Here is a 25,966-nt window from a genome sequence, read left to right on the forward strand (position 1 = left end):
TTATAAATGAACACTACCTATTCCACCTTACCTTCGTATTAATACAACGTAATTGTTTACGGAAATTATGTAACACTGGTTGAGTTAAAAGAATCCGATTCAACGCTTGTACCAGTACAAATGCTGATTCCAATGGTTTAATATAAGAAATAATTGTTGAAACGGTGCAGTAAACCGTATCAGCACCAAGAACTTGGCAGAGATCGCTAACAAAACAGTAAAAACAAAATAAATAAAGGATTTAATAAACTTGCTGATTATGAACAACTTACTTGACAAGTCTGGTAGTGTAATGAACGAGAACACAAGTGGGAACAATCGGATGTATTTGAACACAAAATTACAGAATCTCTTGGTAAAATTTGAGAACCATACAATAATTCATTTGCAAAATGTTAATTAATCGTCTCAGACCTCAATGTTCTTTCGTTTCAACACCAATAATTCTATTATCCTTCTCTTTCCTTCGATCTTCTTAACCTTCTGCTTTCATGCATTTCACTTTCAACTAATGGTACATACTACTTATATCTGTCGATATAAGTAGAACACATCACAATAGGACCAGGTGGGAATATTGAGGGTTTATATTCAGTAACATTCTAATGTCATAAAAGACGACGATTAATGCCTATGACCGGTTAGGGCAGTGACATCTCTGGGAGCCGAAACACAAATTCAACAGTCGGCAACTTTAGATAATTCAGTGAATAAAACAGGATGTATTACAAAAAAGAACACCTCAGACCAAATACTAAAGATTACATCTCCCTGTAAGGACCTTAAAATAAAATGAGCTAAATCTAAGTCTAATAGGTTAGAGAAACTGAACCGCAGCTTCCATTATATGTAGTCTCAAAATTTGAAAAATACAAACTGTCGAATTTCAACTTCGTGCTTTACGCAAAACATGAAGACCCTCTATTTGATCCAATATGGGGTCGATAGTACATGTTACATTGAAGTTCAATATTACAACCAAACATTCGTACGATTTACGACCACTTATTCATCAGTTATTCGATTCCTTAACTGATTCCAGGTTTTCTAAGACGGAGCGAATAAATGAAAGTGTGAAACTTTGATATCTATTCTTTAGGGAGGCTTTTTATAAATATATTTTAATATTACACGATTGGCTTATGGTATTTTTTAATTGAGTTAATTGTGCGCTTTTATTTGGCTCATTAACCGTTGTTATATATTTTACCATCCATAAAATTAATCAGAAGCCTGCTACTCAGTTGTGTCCTTGTTATTCACATACTGCGTTTGTCATTTATGGCGTACCATGGTTTTGTACTTTGTAAATAGAATGACATCAGATTTGAATCACACAGAATATTAGGGTCCTTCTGCAGTTTTGACTGGTAGATTGAGAATGGGTGAGAATATCGCACAGCAATCGATCGTTTAACGCAAAAAGCAAATACGTTAGCGAATTCATAATGGGCAGAAGTAAAAGAACATAATAAAAGGGTTGTGATGAAAGTCATTTACAAATTAAGGAATCAAAACAAATACTGAATACCTACGCAGGTTAACTGAAATTTTGACTAATAATCATTACTTTTTAAGGGGATATGGTAAACATAATCAACATTCCAGTTGAAAATATTAAAAGATCATGTGTTCCACAAGATTTAGTAAATACTCTACGGCAGAAAAAACATCGACCTATCAAAGAGAAACCAAGCACGCATGATCCGTCTACTTATGTAAATAAAACATTCCTTAATATTGAAGTCTTAAAAAATGGGTCAAACAAATATACACTCCATTATTTCAACAAAAGTCAGTACTAAGCACTTGACATCAATCCTGATGAAAAATAGAAACGGAAAATGATCGTTATTTCTTAGTTAAAATCAAATTCGTTGGTTGTACTGATATCAGATCATGAAGTAGGACCAACCATTCAGGTAAAGCATACACAGATCCAATGAATTTAAAACAAATAGTTCATACTGCTACACAGAAACTACGCTTATTCATGGTTTTGATAACTGGACATATCTTAGTAAGCATTTCATGTGACTGACACTGAAAGGAAAAATTGTTCAATAGACTATTCTTATTTGGTTGATAAAGTGTTTTCATTATTATCGAGAGTATCGACATTTGCGAAGCCTTCAAGCAAGCGTATGTTGTCTGGTAATAACGAGTTTCTAATGAGGATTGTTACTGAAGAAAATATCTTGTTTAGAAACACTTTTCCCATCAAATTAAGTAATTCAAACCAACACTGGTTGTGAAAAATTGATAAAATTTTCATGACACAATAGTTTGTTTCGTCTTGAAATATAAAATAAAATCAACCCATGAAGCTAATTACGTAATAATCATATCTCCACGTTTCCGTAATAATTCTGAATCTTTGTTAAACAATTCGACTAAGTCCAAAAGAAATCGTAAACAAAATGTATTTGGAGCAGAAGATGATGACGGTAATGATTCTTGAGATGAAGTCTCCATTGAACAATCAGAAATCTGACTATTATTTTGTCCATTCACTATAGCCGGATCATGAAGCAACTTAACTAGTTCTTGAGGTAAAATAACAGATTCTTTGTTGTGATAATTATTACCAATAACGGTAGTATGATGACTGAGTTTTCCAATCAATGAAATAGTAGAATGCACCATCTATAAAAATAAATTTTAAAAAGTCATGCATGAAATGAAGACAAAATTGCTGATATCATTTCTAGACAAAATTTCATTGATTCCCACTGTATAACTTACTTCATCAGCAGGATCAGAAACTAGTTTGAGCATTTCTGGTAAAAGACGATCAACATGAGAAAAAACATCAGATGAACAAACTTCTGCAAGTACAGTAATCCAGCGTAGTGCTGCCAAGCGAGTAAATAAACTTGAATTATTAAGAAGTTGAAAAGTAGCTTCTAAGATTGCATCTGTGCACAAAATTTGTGAATTGTTTTGTCCACCGGATAGTGTATCAGTTGTGGTGTTGAGAGATGAGTCTGTAAACTGTTTAGTTGAATTTTCAGCCTGTGAACTATAAAAAGTATAGGCAAAATATTTTGGTAATGTCGTCAAGGATGTTTGGTTTGATAAAGAAGATTTATACAAACATCCCATATTGCTATCATTTTTAAAGACAAACAAACCTATCACGGAAACCTGTTATAAAGAAACATCAGGAAACGCGTCGCTGAAATCACAATTTTATGGAAAAGGAAAATAATCAAATGAAAAACTATTGCAGAACAATGGGAAGCGTGGTTTCTCTATAAACTAGAGTTTTTATTTATGTGACAGATTCCTAAACACAATTGACAATATCTTACGTCACTGAACTGGATGATTCATAAAAATTTATAGAATGATTTATAGTATACTGACTGATGCCAACTCAATGTATATATGACACATTGCGCGGTACAGTAAAATTATAAACTGATTACTCGTTTAACTTCGCCCATGTTCTAGTGTGACGGACGGTACTCACAAGATTGCTAGTAAGTAGTATGTAGCGAAACGTGGTGTCGAAGCTGCCACAGTCGTCAGTCAGGGAGAAGAGCTTCAGTACATGAAAAACACGGGGTAGGAAAAACACTTGGAGACCAGACGAAGGCTATGTATATGTATTATATAATTATTTTGTAATTTTTCAAAACAAATATTCCTTCTGGTCATTGCCTTGTTTTACGCCAGTACCAGGAAAGTGTTCAGTGAATAAGCCTCAGAGAAGCCATTCGTAGGATGATGTGAAAGAATCTTTATTACATCATGGTAAAAAAATAAAGTGCAGTAAATTCAGTCCGGTAACACGAACCTGAATTTGATGGTTGTGTAGGTTTTTTTAAAATTAAACAAAAACAGCCTGTCAATGATATCCTTGACTAACAGGAAATTGAAGATCATAGTTATGTTTAGCAATCTGACATTAATCCTTATATCAAGACATGCAACCCTTGCATTCAATCACAACCATACAATATAGATTATTCTGGCGGAACTTGGTACACTAGCTGAATTTCTGTTCATGATATCTTACAATGTGTTACAAGTGGCTTTTTAATTTTAAAAAAAACGGGTATTTATTACAGTATGTTTCCCAACGTGTATTTTACTGTTGATAATAAATTTAAACCTAATTTCAAAATATCTATCAAGTCAAAATATTCTTAAGTGTTAAAAACAATATTCAGCAAACCATGGTAAATAATGTACGTTCAAAGCATAAATCAAACTAACACTTCATCTTCTTCCAGAAAACGAAAAATCACTGACATAAATTATAAAACTAGAATATAAATTAAGTTCAATCAAGTGCTAAAATATTATGGAATTGTCAGATGTCAGATTACAACAGATTGGAGGATATAAAGATAAAGACTGTAAATAATACATTAATTATTGTAATCATAGACAAATGCTTTATATGGTGATAAGATTCAAGGGAAAGTAAACGTCATAGTTACTGCTGAAATTTCCATCTCGAAATGTAATTTTGTGAACACAAAGCTCTTGATCACTTAATAATTAACTTTCCATATTACTGGAATTAAATCCTATGCTGTGACCCATATCATATTTATATAATAAGGACGTTAAGAAGTGGTGTATGATAAGTAAATGTTTAAACCACTTATCACATGCACTATCCGAAAACTTGCATGCCTACCAAGGTATAAATAATTTTCTGGATGCACTGGCGATTGTGCTTCCGTAAGCCAATACCTGCTGTTAGAAAAACATATCTAGCAGTATTGGGGAGATCTAAATTATTCCTCGAAAACAGTTTAGAGGGGCCCTAAAAACGCTGGAAAGCACTTCATCTAATTAGTATTGAATAGAAATTTTTCAGAAATATCTAGAAAGTCAGGAATCATGTGTCACATTTCTGATTGGATGGTTCCAGAACCTTCCAGAAGCCCAAGATCATCTGAAATACTATAAATACCCTCGATTTTCTGTACATAAACTAACCTTGGAGTAAAGCATTCTTTTCATAATTCATGCCTTTACTCTCGTGTAGATTTACCCTGGGGTCATTAGAAGAGCATAGGAAACCGATTCTAGCGTTCAGTTGGAAGATTTATCAAATAGTTAGTCATTTTACCAACCAAACATCATAAACAAATTTTAGAAAAATATTTAAGTCTTATTAGAATGTGTTATGAATTTATCTTAACACATAAATATGCAGAACATCAAAACTTACAACTTGACTAACGATTCACTTTGGTTTCCTGAATTCAGTGAGACTCGGTGCGAATCCATTGCACTGTGATCTATTGATTCGCATGAATCCAAATTATTCATAGTACATGAATTGAATAATCTAACAGCCTTCAAAAGCGTTTCGTTTATGCACACAGCTGTCTCGAGAGCAACTTTCGTACGAATAATAATTAGAATAATTAAAACAAGAAAGATAAAATTCAGCTTATCCAGTGTATATATTTTAAAAACTGACTAGATACACACCTAGCTTTTTATACACGACGACCACAAAATGAAAACCATATAATCTGCAAAATATATTTATGATTTACTGTATTACAATCGAGAACAGTCTCTGTCACATTAAGAGGATAACTGGCAACTTATAAAACACATGCAGTTGATGGATGATGAGATAGAAGAATCAGTAAAATCACGCGGTCAAATACCTATGATAAGTGGTTTGGAAGAATTGTTATGATGCTTGACAGTAATGGAAAAATGAAGTCATTTGAAACCATAACAAATATACCCGTATCCTACTGTTCACCATGGAAGTGTGTTTATTCGTTTGACTTTATAAGAACCCAACTAACACCTAGTTATGCTACAAACAAAAACTAATTTATAAATATAAAACTTACATAACTAACTTGTTACGGCTTTGGAAAGACAGTACTTTTCTTCAATTAAAAAAAAGTTCAGTACACATTTCACTACTTTGTGGACCATGGGGTAAGCAAAACTCAAAGGAATAAGCTTTCAGAAAATCTAGAATAGAACCACGGCCCATCTGAACAGGCACATACAGCACTCAAAATAAAAATCGATCATTTCGAAGGATAACGCCAGTTAATAACATTCAAGAAAATTAAAAATGCTAAATTGTGACGTATTAAGACAGTTAATAGACAAGATAAACTGATCATATGACAGATTATGTCGACAAGTTCTAAATGAAAGCATATATTTAAAACGCACATTGTGTTAGTCACAAAATTACAGGACCTATGAAAACGCTTCTATAACAATTAGAATAAAGCATGCAAAAACAGGACAACTCGAACAACAAAGCACACCAAGAAGTCAGGATGACAAATGCTGATTCCTACACTGTTTATGACTGACACACACTGAAAGTTAGAATCATTGAGTCAATAATCATACAACCAACCTACTTCAACCTATTATCTTTAGAAATACTACAGAGTACATAGTTACTAAGTTTGAGTGAGACAAACAATTCCATACTGTAATACAGATAGACTACAAGATTTTTAATATCCCAAGCATATTCTAAATGATACAAAATTGAATAATTGACGGGCAGAAATGTGATATTGAATAAACCTATATAAAATAGAAAGTTAAAAACAAACCTTTCCTTTCTTGTAAAGCATCAGATGGTCCACAGAGCATAAAGCAGGGAAGAACAGCACCAATAATTCCTGAAGCATATGGAAGCATATGATGCGGATCTATTTCAACAAATGTTTTTATCCACTTTAGTGCCGCTCGTTGTTTTAATTGTTCTGGTGCGTTACATATATTTCCGCTTTTTAAGGACCACGAATCAGAAGCGTTTTGAGCAGTTTGTGTGAGACTAATACTTTGAGCCGACGTATCAACAACGATTGATGAATTGAGGAGATTAGAAAACTGAGAGTTACGTGGAGATGATGGCTTCAAAGCAATATCGGCCAAAGCACAAGCTAGTGAAAGTAACACGAAAAAATCCATGGTACTGTATATATAAGAAAAACAATACACAGAATATGAGGAGTACAGAAATAAAATAATCAATATAGGCATAAATATACCGCAATGTTTCGTACTTAATGACAACTAAAAAATCTATGCCATGACAAACTTCGTACTACGGTTTATTTATTTATTACAACATATAAACATCGGCTCAATGGGGCATTAAAAGATATATGCGCCACACAATAAAAACAAGGATGTGAAGAGATAGAGAAAGGAAGATATAATGAAAAAGAACAAAGACGAATGGGAATTAGTGTATGAGAGTGAAGTAATAATAACGGGAGAGGCAGTTCAGTTAACAAAAGTACAACCAGAAAGAATTCTTTCAGTTAAAGAAATTACTCTCACTTATAGGAAGAAAGCAAAAGAAAGTTACAGAAAGATCGTCACTGGCTTCTATTCTGAGCCATGTCTCAAGCCACTGTAGTGAAAGACCAACAGAACACAGTCCTGCACAGCTCTTTTTCACATGACGACACCATGTCATACACTGACCACCTCTCCGCTTTTTCCAACCAGTCCGTGTCAGAAAATGATACACGATGTGGAATTCGCTGGGATAACATTTGTCGGACATGTTCAAGCCACCGAAGTCGATATTTCAAGATACTGATACCAATTAAATTATCATCGCTGCGCCCGAACACATGATGCCGAATTTCCGCAATACTAAAATAGTGTTGCCACTGGAAGTCAGCAATTCTTCAGAGACAACGGTGATTAAACACATAGTCGCCTGACATCATAAACTCGGAGAGGTTAGGTTTCACAAACATGGAGCGAATCTGGTCCCACGGACGCAATGTAGATGCAGCCTTTTACAGCCAAACTAACATCACGAAGGCGCCGAAGATGGGCCAGATTAACATAAGCCACTCTGCCTTTCACTATACGTGAATTGATCTCACCATTCATGCCACCACCAGCACTTACATAGCTACCCAGATGCACGATCCCCTCAACTACTGACTGCTCACTACCTATGTGGTGTATTCCATGTAAACCCTAATTAATGCAATCTTTTCTTATTGCCTGTAATACTGATGATGGATGATGACTGATGCCTGAAAGTTTTTCACACTGTTGTGGTGTATGCTACTTATGTCGACATAAGTAGTATGTAAAGCAATCAGAAGTGGAATGCCTGGGCAGCAGAAGGTTGATAAGATCGAATCGAAGAGAACAGGAACAGAGAATAATTTTAATAACAGTGAAGGAATGAAGAAGATTGAGACAATTGATAGGGAATTTGCAAATTAAGTATTGAACGTATGATTTTCACATTTTATCCAAGAACTCTGTAATTATGTATAAATGAAATGGTTATCCCCAGCTGTGTTCTCGATCAATACACCCAGAGTGAGTGCAGGTTCAGGGTCCTCCCAGTCTTGTTAAAGTACTTTGCACTTAGAAGGTGCAAAGCACATGCCATACTTACGGACACTGATTGTCAACTGATTAAGTGCGGATTGCATGCCTTGGGCATTATCGCACAGTAAGACAATATCGTCCGCATACTCAAGGTCGAGAAGTCTTTCTCCAGGCAACAGATCCACACCACCATTACTTACATCCATCAGAGCTGTTTCCAGAATGTCGTCGGTGGCAAAGTTGAAGAGGAATGATGAGATTGGGCAATCCTGCCTAACCCCACTGCTCGAATGGAACAATGGAGAGAGGTGGTTGTATGCCCTCACTCTGTCTGAGGTGTTTGTATATAGGGCCTTTAAGATGTTAATAAACTTCTCAGACACACCCTTCTTCAATAGACAATCCCACCATAGACGAGCTGCTGTAGAAGTTGAAGAATAAAGGAATATACTAAATAAGAATAAAGGAATAGGCAAGTGACCTAATATATGATAAAAACAAATATTAATAAATAGTTTCAAGTATGATTCACGAAAATGGGAATTAAGGAGTGATTAACCTTTCTAGTTGCAGTCATCATTTAGTTTTTGTGCGCTGGGATGAACTCCGGGTGTTCACACCGAAGAAGGTGGTTTTCTCAGGCGACCACTTCCCGAGCCTTTGATCTAAAAGTCTAGTTCACAAGGTAGTAAAGCAACGTTAGTAGATGCAATCACATGGTAGCCGGCGACCAACGACAGGTTTATACGTCATTTGCTCCCCCAGGATCCAGGAGTTCATGTTCACCATTAGTTTGGAATCAGGGTTTTCTTGCTCTCCTAGGTGCAACCTCCGCGTACCAATCAACCCGGTTAGGAAAGGACATTCGTTTTTCGCCGTCTCAATTTCGTAAACAACACACCCGCCGCAAGAAGGTAGTGATTAGGACTTCTTTAGCAATCGCCTACCGTAGCTGTTATCTTGACGTAGTGACCGGGTCGGCCTATTGTGATGACTCAACTGAGCTATATTGGCTAGGACACACGTTCTTTTAGGTTCTACCATGCCAGGCGGATTGGTTGAAGAACGGTAAGACTAAAAGCAGTAACTTGAGGCCCGAGGGCGACGAGGGTGTGACAGCAGTAAGGTGCTTCCCTTGGGCAACCAGCACTGCAACGATGCTGTCTTCTCACAACGGAAGAAAGGTGTTAGGAATAGTCTACCCTGAAATGTCACACCTCACCTTACCACATGGATTTCCGTTTCTGGCGCTGGTATGACCTTGTGAAGTGAGGAACTAACGCATCAATAACAAAAAGGTCGTAGGCGACCGGCCTCAAATAACTGTCTCTTTAGCTCTGCGGTTACGCCCCGAGGTCGCTAAGACCACCGCTAATTAAGTTTCATTTTCAGGCCCTTCAAGAACAAATATCCTTCCACGGGGTGGGTATTCGGGAAGCGATAACCGCCCTCATACTTCTATCACCACCAGAGATCATCTTGTTGACGATCGAATTCCTTCCTTACCTATCAGTAATTCTTCCATCCCTACGACTAACCATTCTCATATGTGTTTATCACCACGGGCCACCAATGCTAATGATTTGACTCCACAAAATTTTATTCCTCGTCTCCTGAAACAACACCAAACTACATGCTGGAGCTTTGAATGTTCGAAGCTTGTGTCCAATAAGAAAACAGGCTCCTTAGGCTAGGACTCTAGAATCTCGCGCCGTCGATGTATGCTGCGCCTCCGAAATGCGATTACAGGATCTAAGTACAGTCATTCATTTGACCTCACATTGTCAATATAAAGAACCGGCACAATTTACCCTTTGAGTATCTGGAGATCCCAGTGCTAATTGCTGTGGCCTCACTGATGTAGGTATAGCATTAAGTTCAAAAGCAGAACAGGTTATCAGACTGAATTCCAATCGACAGTCTCCTGTGCACTGTTCAACTAAACGGGACAGTGAGAACTCGAAAAGATAAGGATACAATCCATCGCCTTTTCGTTGTCTCTACCTACGTTTCCACTGATTGTAGGTCGGATAAAGTTAAAGATGAATTTTATACGAAGCTATCCAAACTTTCTCGAAAGGTTAAACGCTCTGATTTAGTAATAGTGACAAACGATTTTGATGCTAAAGTAGACTAAACGAAACTGAAAGGCACTTAGGTGGATCTTACACTGTTGAGGCTCAGTGAACAGACAACGGCGGTCGTCTGTTGCAACTATGCTCAGATAATCTTCTATTTCTGGTAAACACCAACCTTAAGAAAAAAAGAAACATTGTATGATGTAGCGACCTCCACAATCGACTCATCGGTGGACTCAAATAGATCACATTGGCATTAGCCATAGTTCCAATGGCTCCATTAAAGACTGTCTCTCATTCTGGAGCACATGTTTAGACTTAGAACATCCTCTAGTTCGAGCACGCACTTGTCTGTGTCTCACTGAACGTAGAAAAATTACAGCAAGAAAACCCCTTAAAGTTAAAAATATATTTCAGGAACGACTGAAGAAGGAGTTCGTCAACCATGAAGTGATATTTACTTCAAAGTAGCGTGGCATGATATCCAAAAAGCTGTGAAAACAGTTGTGATATCTACTAGTAACTTGAAGCAAAAAGTTAAGAAAAATTAGTGGATTTCAGCTGCGTCTACAGAACTGGTAGATGTTCGGACATTCATCACATCTGACTCCGAACACGATGAGGAGCGGAGGCAGCTTAAACATAGGCTGATAAAAGGCCTACATAATGATCGTGAGCAGTGGTGGGTAGAGAAAGCAGAAGAGATGGAAAAGGCAGCAGCAATAGGTAATAGTAGATAACTGTTCAGACTTATCAAGGAAACGGGTAATGAACTGTTTCAGTAAAAGACGGGACCACTATTCACTCTCAGTTCAGGAGATTGGACCAATGGGCAGAACACTTTAGGAGACAGTTCAACTGGTCTTAAGCCACACTTCAGTCACCCATTTTCTACCTCCGAATCTTAGTGAGGTTGAAAAGGCTATCAGTAATCTAAAGCGAGGGAGTACAGCAGGACCTGATGGATTAACCCATGAGATTTTTAAGGATGGTGGTCCAGTTTTAGCAGTAAGATTAATTGAAATCTTAGCTAAAATCTGGAAAATGGACGTGGTCTCATCTGAAATGTTTTGATCGCTGGTCGTCTCAGACTACAAGAAAGGACAAAAATCCTCTTGTGACAATCACAGAGGAATCAATTTAACTAATACTATGTCTAAAATATTAGCCTCAACAATACTTCGATGTCTAATTATAGCTCTTGAAAAGCGAATCTGAGAAAACCAGACTGGTCCACATCTGTACATGAATGTATAGACCAAACATTTACCCTTCAGCAGATTCTAGAACATAGACATACCTTTCGACGTCGTACTACAGTTGTATTCCTTGACATTAAGGCAGAGTTCGACTTTGTTGATCATTAGGTTCTGCACCAGTGCCTGTCATTGAAAGGCGTATCGAAGAAGTACATTAACCTTGTACAGGCTCTCTACTCGAATACTTCTGGTAGAGTCAGAGCTTATAACTAATTGTCGTTGGGATTCGTTCATCAGGGTTGCCCACTTTCTTTTTTCTTCTTTAACTTAGCCATAGACATGTTTTAAAGATAACACATTCATTGTCTGACTTTTCAGAGATTAATCTTCTACCAGGAGATTAACCTGTTGACTTAGAATACACAGACGACATAGTTGTGTTTTGTGAAGATTCTGACAAAATGCAGTTTTCTGACCACTTTAAGCAACAATGCGAGCATGTTTGGGATGAGGATTTCTGCCTCCAAATGTAAAGTGATACTTCAGAATTGGCTTGTGTCAGTGCCTAAATTAGTGGAAGGGAGTGAAATAGTTGAACGCAACGACCGCTTCATTTATCTTAAGAGTTTCATCAGTACTGATGGTCTGGTGTCTGAAGAAATCTTGATACGGATCCAGAACACCCGATTGGCTTTTGCCAATTTACGTCATTTGTGGAGTAGGCGAGATACCTGTCTTTTAACCGAAAAGCGGGTTTACTGTGCAGTAGTTCGCTCGGTTCAACTTTATGGATGTAAAACTTGGTCATTAAGAGTAGAAGATATTCTTTTCAAAGCATCGATCGCGTATTTGGGACCACGGAGTAGGCAACACCAGGGTTAGGAATCGAGTACTAGGCAAACATTGTAAATCGGTTTATGAGGTAGTGAATCTTCACCAGCTGATGTGGTTGGGACATGTGTCACGTGTGCCGAACCAGCGCCTATCTCAACAACCGATGTTTTCTGGTGCAGGAGCAGGCTGAAAAAAACTAGTAGCAGCCAAATTAAAACATGGCATCAGTCCGTGAAGTCACTGACAACTGGACTTAGCCATATTTGTAGGTGTAGACTACCTGGTTGGGGTCCGTGTGGTTATCATAATCAATGTTTAGAGACTTTAAATGACATGGCTCAAAATCGTTTGCAATAAGTGCAGATGCATTAATTTTCTGTTGTCCCCCAGGTCCTGAGATTTTAAATTCCTCGCAAATTTTCTTTGTTTTTATTTCACTGATTTATGTTTTCTTGTCGAGTCGTATCTTCGATCTTCTTTTCTATTACCACTGCTATTGCTACTACCTCTAATATTCTGGAATTCGACCACATATCTCTGTCCTGATGGAATATGGCAACTTGGACCGATGTATATACGTACAAGTCCTACGTTGTGACTGACTGACTGACCCTGTCAGTGGCTGTATACACGCGGCCATATTGAGAGCATTTCGATAGGGAAAGAGGACTGTCCCCACTCTTGACAAAATGCAGAGTCTTCTGACCACTCTAAGCAACAATGCAAGCATGTTCGGGATGCGATTCTCCCCCTTGAAATGTAAAATGTTGCTTCTGGATTGGGTTACACCGACACCTGAACTAATGATAGGGAATGAAGTAGTTGAGCGTGTCGATCGCTTCACTTATCTTGGAAGTCTCATCAGCCCTTGTGGTCTGGTGTGTGACGAAATCTCAGCACGAATACAGAAGGCTCGACTAGCTTTTGCCAACTTGCGTCATTTATGGCGTAGGCGAGATATCCGTCTATCAACCAAACGACGTGTTTACTGCGCAGCAGTTCGTTCCGTCCTACTTTATCGCTGTGAAACGTGGCCGGTAAAAGTAGAGGATATTCGTAGGTTACTAGTATTCGACCATAGGTGTCTTCGAAACATTGCTCGTATATCCTGGGAACATCGAATAAGTAACGCAGCTGTTAGGAAACGGGTACTAGGTAAGGATGGTAAATCAATTGATGAAGTGGTGAAACTTCATCATTCGAGATGGCTGGGACATGTGTTACGTATGCCCAACCACCGACTTCCTCGATGTGCGATGTTTTGTTGTATAGGAGTAGATTGGAAGAAAGCTAGGGGTGGCCAGACCAAAACATGGCACAAGTCCATGAAGCCATTGACAAGTAGACTGAGCCATGTTGGTAGGTGTAGACTACCTGGTTGGGGACCGCGAGATGATCCTGAATGACATGGCTCAAAATCGTTTGCAATGGCGCAGGTGCATCCACCCTTTGTGTTCTCCCAAATTCTAATCTTCTGTATTCTCTATGTCCTTCTTCTTTTTCTCTTTCCAAATTTATTTCACTAAACTATACTCCTTGAATAACATCTTCAAACCCTAATCTTTCCGATTACTGCTTATACTTTTACTACCTCTACCACTATGGGATTTGAATCGACAACTGCATCCCTATGCTAATGTGGTATGGCAACTCGAACTGATGTACCTACGTACAAAATCCAAGTTGTTGCTGACTGACTCGACCGTACCAGGGCATCTTGAGGGCCAGTGGACGGAAAATTAAGGGATTTCTTGATGATAAATACAAACAAGCCAGGAAGTATTTCATTTAGTTGCAGTTATGTAATTAAAAAGGTAAAAAGCATAACAAAACAAGGATATACGATCAAAATAAAATCAAGATGATTACCTAGTTCTCAAAATCAATCGAATCCTATTGATCAATATAACTTATTTAAATGACAAGACACACTCTGTTAACTGTTAACAAAAAATGATTCTACAAGTACTGAAAATTACATCTGCACATATGATAGCAAATCTAACACATTTTACTCTCGTACCACTTGTTTCAGTAGTCACTCTTTCAAAGATAAAATCTAATTACTAGCGATAAGCATAATATCGATATCAATCACTATCGGGTGACCAAAACGATGCAGATAAACGGGTTCAACAGTTATAAGAACCCAAATATTTTAGCAATAATATGCTTAAATGCAATACTGAATTGGGGTTGAATCGAATGTTATGATAAGCATGATTTTCATCAGAATAATAAAAACTAAGTCCTGACGGTGAGTGATAACATGCATGGATATCTCAGTCCATAACGCTCTGGTAAACTTTAATGAACAGTAGTGTGGTTTAGATCAACAATTTTAAAAAAAAATATTAAAGAAATGTAAAATGTCCGATCGTGTATCAAGTTGGATGACAAAATAATTATCATAGGTTTTTTGATAAAATCTGCTTACCTGAACTTCTTCAAAAATAAACTTAGAATACAGACTCCCAGTGAAACCGTAGACATAAATACTTGCAATACAACCAGGTTCATATAGTCCAAACAACTGATGAAAAGTAACTTGAGTAAATCAGCCAAAGTATATGTTTGATTTGAATATAGATTTTATAAAACAAACTTTGAAGAGTATCTATAAAAAAGCTTCACTGAACTGATATTTATTCATTACCTGAGATGGTCAGGTTTATCTGATATAGTTATTATTAGGTCAAATAAGGATCAACAAACCTATTTGACTTTGCATCAAACGAATGAATTAATCTAATAAGTGTGTGTTCCACTACTATATGAGAACCACGTCCAAACTAACAGGATGAAACTGGTTAGTACAATTTCTTAAATTACTAGGTAGATGGTGAGAACTAACAACTTTATTCAACCAGTTGTGTTCAAAAATGGTAATACGTGATAAAAAGCCAGTATCTATTAATATAAGAAATCGCCTTGAGTTACACATTGAAACATTAAACAAACAGCTAACCTGTTGCTGAAAGTCGACAGTGCACAATTAAACTGTTGATCATTGTATCTAATGCAATTTCATTTGGATTAGCTTCAATCTCTTTAAGTAAATCTGTTAAAAGCATTTCACACCTAAAGCAAAACAAAATCAGAAGTAAAAGTGAGGAATTTAAACATAGTAGCACATAAAATTATCATTCAAACCCATCAAGCCACATAAAATCCATCGAATACTTTAAAGTATGTAGTGAGGAATTAAGAGTTACTAAATGCCTAGTTTTAGTAAACTTTAGAGTTTAATCAGTGTGTGAGAGCACATAAACCCCCCCAACGATACTGAATGACACACATAATAATGGTATAATCCACCTAAAGCCTCGAAATATCAGCCAAAGGATTCCAGAAAAATGATTAAAGTATAGTGAGACATCAGGAAACTTTATCTTTTTAAGTACCGTTATGTTATTTGGTTAGAGGCAGTCGGCAGAAACTACTGGACCTGGGTTTTGCACTACTTGGGACTCTTCAGCAAGAGATATCTGGAATCTTCGTAGGATTTATGTCGTGTGATCACTGACGAATGTCATGTGCCAAGTCACCAACCAGAATAATGATCCTAATTTAGTCTATTATTTACTCGATAGCTTAATCTCTGACTTGGCCAATTACACATTCAACCAGCACTAGTGACATTAAGCTAAGTCTACATTGATCTACTATTCGTAAGCTTCTCATTATATCCCCACCTTTGCGTCCAAACGTCAGCACCCAACCTCTACGATATTTATATTTTTAAACAGAGGCGGTTTATATACAGACATACCGCACCGAATCATACCATGAAGTTAAAAATAACAAATATACATGAACAAGCCAATAGTGACTGTGAATAGACTGTGAGTAATGGACTAGAAAAAAGTCTTGAAAAAAAGTAAACCGTACAACAGTAGTTAACGTATAAACCAAAAGCTTATGATAAGTGGAATATGCATACGTAGTAATTGAATTAATCAGTAACTATACGACAAAATTATAATTAATAAGTTTGAAAAACTAGTCCCCACGTCTGCAATATTTGTTCCGTTATAACATGTAGAACCTGAACCATGTGTCACAGTCACAAAAGTTACCACTAGGTTATTCGGACCAGGATAGACCTCTTGCAGGACTAAAAAGTTTACACTAACCAATTTCATCGAATATTAAGCAATATTTACCTCAATTTCGAGTCAATCTGATTAGTGACCAAACTGCAAACCAACAGCTAGAATTTTCTATTCTCTAAGGACTAAACAACATGAAACTGGCCACTATCTACTGATCAACTGGTGCAAATAATATCGACTAGTAGTGAAAACAACTTGGGAATTATTCAAGTACTAAAACCCAGCTTAAATGTAAATGAATTGGTACAAAAGACAAAATATGAAAAAAAGACTATTAAAATACATCTTAGGGTCAAACACTAAACGAGCATGGTTGAAGTTAAATAGAAACAAAAAAGTACAGAATAATACAAGTTACCACATGAAATAATTTTGCCAACAGAATATCTACAGCTTCGTCGAACTATGTAGTTAGACAGGCATTATACTCGATAACATGGAAGGATTATTTAGCATTACATTACATAGAATGAGCATTATTTTGTTCACATTTTTCAAGTTAGGTTCTACGCTCAAATATTCAATGGTGATTCAACTAGTACAGATTCACTTTGCATCTAAACGGAAGAAATTCACAATCTATCAATCGAAAATACCCTCTACCCTAAACTAAACACACTTTAATAACGTATTTATAAATACACTTTAGAAAACACTGTGTTGGTAACAGCGATAACTGATCTGATGATTGTGAATAAGAAAAAGTTATTTTGTATTCAACAGTAATAGGACATTTTGTTGATTAATACAAACACAAGTCATACTTAGAGTACTTTTGCCCCCAAATGCCCTAGTACAGCCGAGAGTGGGGAAAGTCCGCTCTCCCTCTCGAAATGCCCTCACATGGCCACGTGTATATAGCATCTGCCAGGGAAGTTCTATTCACTGCCTTCTCGTGGTGGGGGTGTTGTCTACAAAATTGAGAGGACGAAAAGCGGAACTCCGGCGCTTTGATCGGATTGGTGGACACGGAGGATTTACCTAGGGGAGTTGGAGAACCCTGATCCAAAACCAATGATGCACATGGGCTTCAGTATCCTGAAGGAACAAATGGCGTATGAACCAATCGTTGGTCACCGGCTACCGTGGGACTGCATCTCCTCAGGTTGCTCCACTGCCTTGCGGATCGGACCTTTAGGTCGAAGGCTCGGGGTGTGGACCCTAAGAAAACCACCTGCTTCAGTCTGGGCAACCGGACAGTATCATAGCCCGCACGCAATTAAAATGAAATCACAATGATTATTTGATATACTGCTCAAACTCCTATTATTATTCAAACAACACATACACATTTGATAACATTCACTTTTTTTTTTTTGAGCCACGTCACTTATTCACTCTCTTTTATTCCCACTCTGTGTATCCTTAATTTTCAACTCATACAGCAGCTCGCCTATGGTGGAAATACGGCTCTATCTAACGTTCTCGAGTCACTGCCTGATTGAAAATTGAATGCTTCCACCAAACACGAATGCTGAAGCAGTTTTTCTGAAACCACGTGCACCAATCAAACTGGCTACCTTCAACGTTCGCACATTTATGCAGGTCGGACAACAGATAGGGCTGGATATGTCTTTGGAAAGTCTTAATATTGATGTTTGTTGTCTATCCGAGACCCGTATTCAAGACTCTGGCGAAGTACTACAAATTCGATCTCCATCTGTCGCTTCGAAAAGCTTGTTTTACGTGCGCTTATCCGGGGACCCTGTGGCATCTTCGTCTGGTCTTGCTGGCGTTGGTGTCGCACTAAGCGCTAGAGCTGAGGCAGCACTAGTCGATTGGATCCCCATTAACAGTCGGTTATGTGCTGTTAGATTAGAAAGTTCCATCAAAGTGAGAAGAAATCGGCGTGAGAAACGATGTCTCTTCGTCATCTCCGCCTATGCCCCGACAGTTTGCAGCCCGGATGCAATCAGGGAAGAATTCTACCACCAGTTATCTGTTCTCCTACAGAAAGTGCGTTTGACAGATATTGTAGTACTAGCCGGAGACTTGAATGCTCAGGTTGGGAGTCTAGGCGCAGAAGAGAATTGTTTAGGTGGCCGATGGGGACTTGTTGGTCGCAGGACAGATAAAGGGGACCGTCTACTGCAACTGTGCACAGACCACAACCTGTTTCTGGCTAGCACTAACTTTCGGCACAGTCATCGCCGATGTGCCACCTGGCGTCCTCCCTCTGCATCTCAAGCCTTGACTCAGATTGATCACATCGCGATCAGCTACCGCTGGCGTGGTTGTGTACAAGACTGCCGCTCCTTTTGGAGTACCTATCTGGACTCTGACCAAGCCTTGGTCTGCGCCAATCTTGCCTTACTTTTCCGTGGACAACGAAGTGACCGCCACCAAAGGATTGATGTCAGCAAGTTGGTTGCAACTTCTGTTGCTAGTAAGTATCGATCCGAGCTAGCTTCTAGGCTGGCTACCATTCCACCGAAAAGTATAGATGAGCATTGGTTGCAATTGCATGACGCCATGAAAATGGCGGGTACAGTCAGTTGTGAGTTCGCGAAACGTCCCGCTTTTAAGCACTGGGTTTCTTCAGGCTCCTTACAACTAATCGAGACCCGTCAGTCTACTCCGGGTGACCGTGAGTTTGACCATAAACGAAGGATGTTACGTAATGAAATTGGGCAAAGCCTGCGTAAGGACCGAGAAGCCTGGTGGTCGAAGCGTGCTAATGAGCTGGAAGCAGCAGCTGCATCTGCTAACTACCGGAAGCTCTTCCAAATCATCCGAGCCACTGGCAGCAAGAAGTCTGGTGTGAGTGAAACAATCTGTGAGGATGATGGGATGCCAATCATTAACATCCATCGACGTCTTGGACGATGGGCAGAATTTTTCGAAGGGCAGTTCAACTGGCCTGCTGCTCCGGAAACATCGGTCAGACTGTCCTGCCCTCCATGGCCGGTGACGACTGATCCACCAAACGGGGAGGAAGTCCGCAAGGAACTCCAACTCTTAAAGCACTACAAACCACCTGGCCCAGATGACTTACCTCCGGCTCTTTTTAAAGATGGTGGTGACTTTTTGACTAAGGAATTGACGACGTTGTTTGCAAAGGTTTGGGAACTAGAGAGTGTACCAACGTCATGGAATGAGTCGATAGTTGTCCCTATCTTTAAAAGGGTTCACGTCGTTCCTGTAACAACTATCGTAGGATAAGTCTACTTCCGATTGCGTCCAAGCTATTGGCTTCCGTCATACTTCGTAGGTTGTTCAAAACCCGAGAAAGATTGACTCGCGAGGAGCAGGCTGGGTTTCTTTCTGGTCGAGGATGTATTGATCATATCTTTACCCTCCGCCAAATGTTAGAACACCGCCATACTTATCAAAGGCCAACAATCGTAGTGTTTCTTGACATCAGGGCTGCCTTCGATTCGTTGGACAGGACTGTTCTCTGGGATTGCCTATTGAAGAAGGGTGTGCCTGAGAAGTTTATTAACATCCTAAAAGCCCTATATAAAAACACCTCAGGCAGAGTGAGGGCATACAACCACCTCTCTCTATTGTTCCATTCGAGCAGTGGGGTTAGGCAGGGTTGCCCAATCTCACCATTCCTCTTCAACTTTGCCACCGACGACATTCTGGAAACAGCTCTGATGGATGTAAGTAATGGTGGTGTGGATCTGTTGCCTGGAGAAAGACTTCTCGACCTTGAGTATGCGGACGATATTGTCTTACTGTGCGATAATGCCCAAGGCATGCAATCCGCACTTAATCAGTTGACAATCAGTGTCCGTAGGTATGGTATGTGCTTTGCACCTTCGAAGTGCAAAGTACTTCTACAAGACTGGCAGGACTCCAATCCTGTACTCACCCTGGATGGTGAGCAGATAGAAATAGTCGAGAAGTTCGTGTATCTGGGTAGCTGCATAAGTGCTGGTGGTGGCGTGAGTGATGAGATCAATGCATGTATAGTGAAAGCCAGGGCAGCTTAAGCCAATCTGGGCCATCTTTGATGCCTTCGTGATGTCAGTCTGGCTGTAAAAGGTCGGATCTACAACGCGTCGGTGAGATCAGTTTTGCTCTATACTTGTGAAACCTGGCCTCCTCGAGTTGAGGATGTTAGACGACTCTCTGTGTTCGATCATCGTTGTCTCTGAAGGATTGTTGGCATCCAGTGGCAACACCATGTCAGTAATGCAGAGGTTCGGCATTACTGAAATACAACTAAGCGCATAATTCGAGTAGTTTAAAAGAAGATCATATGTCTGTGGGAACTTATTCGCGAAAAGTATCTCCAAACTCAAAGAAACCCACACTTCGCAAACAATGGGATATAAACTGCCAATAAACCGACCTTTTGAGAACTGGATTAGATTCACTTACCTACAAGTTGTAATCGAAAACATCGCAAATCTGAATGAGGTAGGTCTGATTCCACGGAAAATTATCTCTCATTCTTGTTCAAACTATACTTTTATAGTAGGCAAGGTTGAGATCTATGTCTAGAGCTATACGTCCTGTTACTGATCATCCAACGTTGAATACTATACGACACACAAAGCTCTAATCACTTGGCTTGGTAGTTACATTGCAAACTCGGTCAGCACTGAAGATCTGATAGTATTTGTAACTCACTTGGATCATATTTGCTTAGAATGCCTATTTTTTCAGTACAGTTCAAATTAAGAATTTTCGAAATCCCACTTTAAAACAGGTAAAAATAAAAACACTTGTTTAAAACATAAAACAACAATCATTCTTACTGTCTTCGTAAATCCGGATTCGGATCGCCAAGTATACGGAAAAGCCCATCCAATAATTGCGGCAAGTAAACAGAAATTTTTAGTCCAGGTATAGCATATAAGGTAGTGATCTGATTAATAGAAAGGTTATCAATAAATCACGTTAATATTACTGGGTTTCTTTCAGTTTTAATAAACCAGTCTCTTAACACCTAACATGTATTAAAGTATAAAAACAGAAATTATTCACTCAATCGTGTACTGGCTTTTGCTTGACATAAAACTTTACTAACGAAAAGTAAACCTGTATTTTAACCCGCAGTATCATAAGTATTAAGGGTTTAAACTGGTCAACAAGGTGAAATATGCGTAGAATTTAAAAAAAACTATATTCGCTGAAAAATTCCCATTATATTAAAAACACAATTGTATGAACGAAGAATATTCTTTTCAATAATTTCTCATCAGGTTCTACAATTATAAATCCAGATTAATAATCCGTAAAATTGGCCAGATTTAAGGCAAAATACATCATTTGGAAATTGTAATATGTGAATCAGGAATTCAGATTCAAGATGCTAATGGATTCGACACACTTAAAGTAAATACAACTGTTATCATAACCCATATGAAATAATAACTAAGCAATGATATGCTCAGAAATGATTTGTACTACACTATCACGTTATAAAACTGAAGTTAAGAATTTCCGAAATATCTCTACAATGAGCAGAAATTCATCCTATCTAGTGATGATGACAAACTAATTTATGGATAAAGTGAAGAGACAGTCATAATTTAGTAAAAATCAAGGGGCGTTCACATGTCATCAATATCTCAGTGGGAAAATATATCGCAGTTTGATCATCTTCCAAAGATGTTTGCTAATTCAAGTATACAAAGGACTACTTAGCATTCTATATGTTGCTTTTCAGCAATCGGACACGAAATAATATCGGCAAAGTTATTATTCGTGAGCAAAAGAGGTTGAGAGTCCTTGTTCGCCCTTCAAACAACTATTATTACAAAAATAAATGATCCACTGGGCAGTTTGAAACGTTTTGGTGATTTACAGAGACATTAGATTTTACTTTTCTCAATTTCGTTTATATCTTATCTGTAATTATTTAGCTTTTTGTTATCAATGCACTTAAAAAACCAAAAAAATCTGATGAAAATTTGGAAATTATGGCCGAAGCACCCAAAAAAGACGATGTTGTATGTGTTAACTTATACTATGTGCTAATTGACTACCAATGCTTAAACGTGAAAATGTATCAAAACGATCAGTTCCTTAAATTACACAAAAGTTACCAAACTACACTTCTAACATCTTTTTTTGACCAGCTGAAGATCTGTCAATCGATGTGCTATAAATACAATATTGGATACTGGCCCACTTTATAATAACGGAAACTTGCATGGAAGTATTACTGAAGTTCATTACCCTTAAGTGATAGTTTAGTGTAGCTTCGAAAGGGCTAAAAGTTTATTCGTAATTCCAGTTCGAATTTCGCTTTTTAATACTATGCTTAGGTAAGGATATGAAAAATTCGTAAATAGGAATGGACTACTTATGTAAGCTAAAATATGAGTACGTTCGGAGACACCGTGCTATCAGACCTGTCCACCAGTACAGCTCATGAGGTTATTGGAACCAGAAAACATAGAATTAGTGAACATAATAAGTGTCTTGGAACATGGGCGATATAATACACATCAAACTATCGGTGTGAATTCCTTCACTCCTTAAATAAGGTTTTAGGAAGATTTTTTAATTCCGCTCCTATACCTGTTTTTTCTCCTGAAATCATATCTGCTGAATGACATGACACTTTATATGGATGTAAGATTTTGCTATATTTCATATTGTTCTTCTATCACTGTAATCTAGTGGGTAATAATTCAAATACAAGAACAGCCATGATAAACCCAAAAAGCTGATGGCTTAAGGACTGCCCATACCTAGTGAACTTAGTAAGTAAGGAAGAAAATTGCTTTTGAAGATAACCAATACACCATATGACTTACCCAAGAAACAATAAACTGACGAGTATACGGATTGTTCGTGTAAATACGTTCTTTCAGTAATAAGACAATATCTGTTAAGTCACAAACTTCAGTCTCCATGATAATTTCCTTTAAAAGTCTATCACATTGTAAGGCTGAGGGACGAACAGAGGAGTCAGAGTCCGATACACCCTAAATAAAACAAGACTGGATATGATATTACCTGAATCCAATTAATAATATAAAATAACTACCGAAACATAAAATTAGTATTTTCAACCAGTTACCACAAAACAAAAGTTGGATCAGCCGCATTTAAGATTATAGGAACTATATATTGTTAATTTAAAATTCAGTAAAATGCCCATTGCTATATCTGGCTACTTAAACCACTCAGTCACAACGTAGGACTTGTACGTATATACATCGGTCCAAGTTGCCATATTCCATCAGGACAGAGATATGTGGTCGAATTCCAGAATATTAGAGGTAGTAGCAATAGCAGTGGTAATAGAAAAGAAGATCGAAGATACGACTCGACAAGAAAACATAAATCAGTGAAATAAAAACAAAGAAAATTTGCGAGGAATTTAAAATCTCAGGACCTGGGGGACAACAGAAAATTAATGCATCTGCACTTATTGCAAACGATTTTGAGCCATGTCATTTAAAGTCTCTAAACATTGATTATGATAACCACACGGACCCCAACCAGGTAGTCTACACCTACAAATATGGCTAAGTCCAGTTGTCAGTGACTGCACGGACCCCGACCGTTGTTGCTACCTTAACGTGGTGTTCGGGCTTGCCCATCGTGATGAAGCAACCGAGCTATACTTGCTGGAACAATCGTTTCTCAAAGTTCTACTATGCCAGGTAGGTCGGTTGAACAACGGTAAGAACAAAAGTAGCAAACCCAAAGTCCGAAGGCGAAGTCGTTTTATTTATTTATTTATTTATTTATTTATTTATTTATTTATTTATTTATTTGAACACATGAATATTGGTACAAGAGAGCGCCAATATATATGCGCCACACAAAACAATGAGAATTCGAAGAGAAATAGAAAAAAAACTAAGGAGCGCAAAAGAAAAAGAGAACAATAACGAAGAGATTGGTGTAAGGTAGTGTGGTAGTAACGAGGGAACGGAAAGGTACAATCAGAAGAAATCTTTCAGGTAAGGGAGACACAACCACTTTTTATGAAGAAAGTAAAAGGTTACAGCAGGATCGCCACTGGCTTCTATTCTGAGCTATATCTGATAACGTCTCTAGCCACTGTGTAGCACCATCTCTCAGACCCCAACCAGGGAGTCGTGAAGGACCGACAGAAGCCAGTCCTTTGCAGCTTTCTTTCATACCACGACACCATGTCATGCACTGACCACCTCTCCGCTTCTTCCAACCAGTCCCAGAGTCGGCAAATAATGCACGACGTGGAATTCCTGGGACGACATTCGTAGAACATGTCCAAGCCAACGAAGTCGGTGTTTCAAGATGGTGACACCAATTGAATTATCATCTCTGTGCCCGAACACACGATGCCGAACCTCTGCATTACTGACATGGTGTTGCCACTGGATGCCAACAATCCTTCAGAGACAACGATGATCGAACACAGAGAGTCGTCTAACATCCTCAACTCGAGGAGGCCAGGTTTCACAAGTATAGAGCAAAACTGTTCTCACCGACGCGTTGTAGATCCGACCTTTTACAGCCAGACTGACATCACGAAGGCATCAAAGATGGCCCAGATTGGCTTAAGCTGCCCTGGCTTTCACTATACATGCATTGATCTCATCACTCACGCCACCACCAGCACTTATGCAGCTACCCAGATACACGAACTTCTCGACTATTTCTATCTGCTCACCATCCAGGGTGAGTACAGGATTGGAGTCCTGCCAGTCTTGTAGAAGTACTTTGCACTTCGAAGGTGCAAAGCACATACCATACCTACGGACACTGATTGTCAACTGATTAAGTGCGGATTGCATGCCTTGGGCATTATCGCACAGTAAGACAATATCGTCCGCATACTCAAGGTCGAGAAGTCTTTCTCCAGGCAACAGATCCACACCACCATTACTTACATCCATCAGAGCTGTTTCCAGAATGTCGTCGGTGGCAAAGTTGAAGAGGAATGGTGAGATTGGGCAACCCTGCCTAACCCCACTGCTCGAATGGAACAATAGAGAGAGGTGGTTGTATGCCCTCACTCTGCCTGAGGTGTTTTTATATAGGGCTTTTAGGATGTTAATAAACTTCTCAGGCACACCCTTCTTCAATAGGCAATCCCAGAGAACAGTCCTGTCCAACGAATCGAAGGCAGCCCTGATGTCAAGAAACACTACGATTGTTGGCCTTTGATAAGTATGGCGGTGTTCTAACATTTGGCGGAGGGTAAAGATATGATCAATACATCCTCGACCAGAAAGAAACCCAGCCTGCTCCTCGCGAGTCAATCTTTCTCGGGTTTTGAACAACCTACGAAGTATGACGGAAGCCAATAGCTTGGACGCAATCGGAAGTAGACTTATCCTACGATAGTTGTTACAGGAACGACGTGAACCCTTTTTAAAGATAGGGACAACTATCGACTCATTCCATGACGTTGGTACACTCTCTAGTTCCCAAACCTTTGCAAACAACGTCGTCAATTCCTTAGTCAAAAAGTCACCACCATCTTTAAAAAGAGCCGGAGGTA

The 25,966-nt window shown here is 38.5% G+C and overlaps 1 protein-coding gene across 3 annotated transcripts in view; it reads right to left on the reverse strand.

The window, feature by feature from the left end:
* Positions 1-25,966, reverse strand: part of VAC14_1 (PtdIns(3,5)P(2) sythesis regulation factor) — a 39,529-nt gene that overhangs the window by 7,729 nt on the left and 5,834 nt on the right. For 2 of the 3 annotated variants that reach the window (XM_051211404.1, XM_051211403.1), the window contains exons 5-12: positions 23,280-23,450; positions 21,270-21,379; positions 15,414-15,526; positions 6,576-6,908; positions 5,195-5,366; positions 2,746-3,022; positions 2,336-2,646; positions 32-206 (exon numbers count right to left, since the gene is read on the reverse strand). In XM_051211404.1, the coding sequence (XP_051071459.1) occupies positions 32-206; positions 2,336-2,646; positions 2,746-3,022; positions 5,195-5,366; positions 6,576-6,908; positions 15,414-15,526; positions 21,270-21,379; positions 23,280-23,450 (1,662 nt within the window). Of the gene's footprint in view, positions 1-31; positions 207-2,335; positions 2,647-2,745; positions 3,023-5,194; positions 5,367-6,575; positions 6,909-15,413; positions 15,527-20,273; positions 21,210-21,269; positions 21,380-23,279; positions 24,263-25,966 lie in introns of those variants that run through there. The other variant, XM_051211402.1, reaches the window with a different exon arrangement.

Source organism: Schistosoma haematobium, chromosome ZW, assembly GCF_000699445.3.
Source record: "Schistosoma haematobium chromosome ZW, whole genome shotgun sequence".
Taxonomy (NCBI): Eukaryota; Metazoa; Platyhelminthes; class Trematoda; order Strigeidida; family Schistosomatidae; genus Schistosoma; species Schistosoma haematobium.